General features: G+C 42.0%; 1 protein-coding gene across 1 annotated transcript in view; it reads left to right on the top strand.

Annotated features, from left to right (window-relative positions):
* The first annotated feature begins 322 nt into the window (after positions 1 to 322).
* The window catches only part of LOC123096011 (uncharacterized), a 4,691-nt gene continuing 2,695 nt past the window's right edge, over positions 323 to 2,318 (top strand). Inside the window, exon 1 of the mRNA XM_044517591.1 lies at positions 323 to 613. Within this exon, the coding sequence (XP_044373526.1) occupies positions 459 to 613 (155 nt within the window). The 5' untranslated portion in view covers positions 323 to 458. The remainder of the gene's footprint in view (positions 614 to 2,318) is intronic.

Raw genomic sequence — 2,318 nt, 5'->3', positions numbered from 1 at the left:
TAAAATGTATTTATTTAAACAATAGAAAATCTCTACAGTACAGTAAACATGATGTCGCAGTGAATATCCCACTATTGTGAGATTTTAAATTTCAATCACGTTGTCATCTGTCAGAATCGGCCATAAGGTCTAGACTCTAGTGGCTAGCATCACCCGTAGGTTTTTCTTTTAGACAAAACTCGCTCCAGTTTATTGATCACAGAGCTCTCCGAAATAGGAGCCTCCCCCATGTTGGCGTTTAAGGGGCTGCATGTTAATTGGCTGGCGGATAATGGCCCATCACAAGGCCCTTTAGTTGCTATAGTTGGGCCCAGCTCAGCTGGATCTTGCGAACAATTCCAGAATCTGAATTATTCGGCCTCCCCCACGATCCAGGAAGGCACGAAGTGCAGGCAAAGGGGAATTCCAGTCCGGCCGCCGCCACGACACACCGGACCGGCGAAGAGCGAGAGACGGAGATGGCGCTCACCAACTTCATCGTGACAGCGGCGGTGGTGGGCGGGGCGCTGCTTCTCTTCACTACCGACGTCCGCAAGTCCGGCGCTGTCTTCCGCCGCAACGCCCGCCAAATCCGACAGTGGCTCGAGGAGGACACCGCCTCCGCCGCATCCAAGTATCGCCACCAAACCGCCCCCTCCCTTGCTTGCCTCCCTGCTTCTGTTCTTGTTCTACTTATTAGGACTTAGACGTGGATGCTAATTTTAGCACGCCTGTTAATTGGACCAGGGTTCGCCTTCTAGGTTTAAGCGTGGTAGTCGTTTTAGAATCGGGGAGAAAAAAATAGAAGTTGGGGTGATGCTGTTTCCCTACTGTCTAATCTTGGTGTAGCTGTTCGAGTAGACGTTCTTAACTAATTTGCAGCAACTGTTATGAGGGGGGATTCTAGTCAGTTAATATTCTTGAGGCAGCCATGCTGTTATAAAGCTGATTGATTGGTGGATTTGAATTCTGGGTGGCTAGGGGCATTGTGAGGAGCTAGGGACCAAGACAGATGAGGTTGATTTGTCTTGATCCTGCCAAAGAAATTTACTTCTATTCTGAAAAACGGAAGCATGTTTTTAAAAGTTCAGGGTTAAATTTCCAAATCTGAGCTTTATAGCAAAGCAAAGAGGATCAAGACAAGCATAGTCTGAGACTTCTCCGATCCACTTGGGTTAGTTGGTGCTCTTACAAGCTTTTTGCCCTTTCAAGTGATTTTGCTGATTGGCCTGATATATCCAAAGTTACGTTAATGGCTCAGGGGAAATAAACAAATTAATGCTTTAGGAAATGACAACAATGATGTATTTGGTCATAAGGTGTGGAAAGAATTCTAGATTCAGAAGTGTCCCCACATATTGTGCCACATCATCTAATTGGTAATAGCTGTCTGATTAACATGTTACTCACTGTCTCATTATCATGTTACTCACATTGCATTGCTATATAACAACTGGTACTGTGCCGAGTTTGAGCTGGGTTGAGCTAGGCTTTCGTTTATGTGGTTCTGTCTGGTTGGACTTATAGCTAGATAAGGCTTGGAGGGGTTTGTGCTGTCCCTGGTCTTTGATCAAATGTCATATTACTCTTGCAACAGTACATGCTGGTGCCTACAGAAAGAAACACTCAATCTGTTACATTTACAAAGAAACTATGTTTCAAGAAATTTATGTATTATCACCTAAAAAATGTTCTCGTGCTCTATGGTTAGCAGTTGAAATTGTATCCCCTTCAGTTTTAACGATTAGGGATTTAAATTAACTCCACTTATCATACTTAAAAATGAGCAATTAATCAGTGTAGGAAAAGATATGCAGCTCTCCTGCGTGTCCGAGAAAAAAAAATGTGTAGGAAAAGTATGTATGACTGTACTGTACACTTTGGCTATCTTGAACCTATTTTAATCTGTGGTCCTGATATAGTATTTTCTTAGGTCTTAGTTTGGCCTTTAGCAGTAAATTTACATTTACACTCTGCATATGGCAACATGTTTACATAATCACACTGTGTAAGTGTTTGACTGGTCTCACTTCTTTGTTAGCCATAATTATTGAATTATTTTGAGCTACTTTTTTTGAGCGAAAAACAGTAGGAAAGGCCCTACTGTGCGATTTCATATTTTATAAAGGGGGGTAATGTACCTGTGGGATGGGAAAAACCGAAAAATAGTTCAATTGTTTACTAGCTATAAAACCCATGATTGCATTCCATCCCTGAGGCTAGTTCTTGCTCTATTTTAAGCTACTCGTAGATCAACTCTACTTAACTTTTATATAATTGCATCAACTTGTAAAAGCACATCTAAATATTACATTATCATGCAGTTCATGTTTTCCTTT

The sequence above is a fragment of the Triticum aestivum genome, chromosome 4D (assembly GCF_018294505.1).
Source record: "Triticum aestivum cultivar Chinese Spring chromosome 4D, IWGSC CS RefSeq v2.1, whole genome shotgun sequence".
NCBI classification, from domain to species: domain Eukaryota; kingdom Viridiplantae; phylum Streptophyta; class Magnoliopsida; order Poales; family Poaceae; genus Triticum; species Triticum aestivum.
Note: the sequence above shows the minus strand (reverse complement) of the source record. Positions and strands in the feature narration are given on the sequence as shown.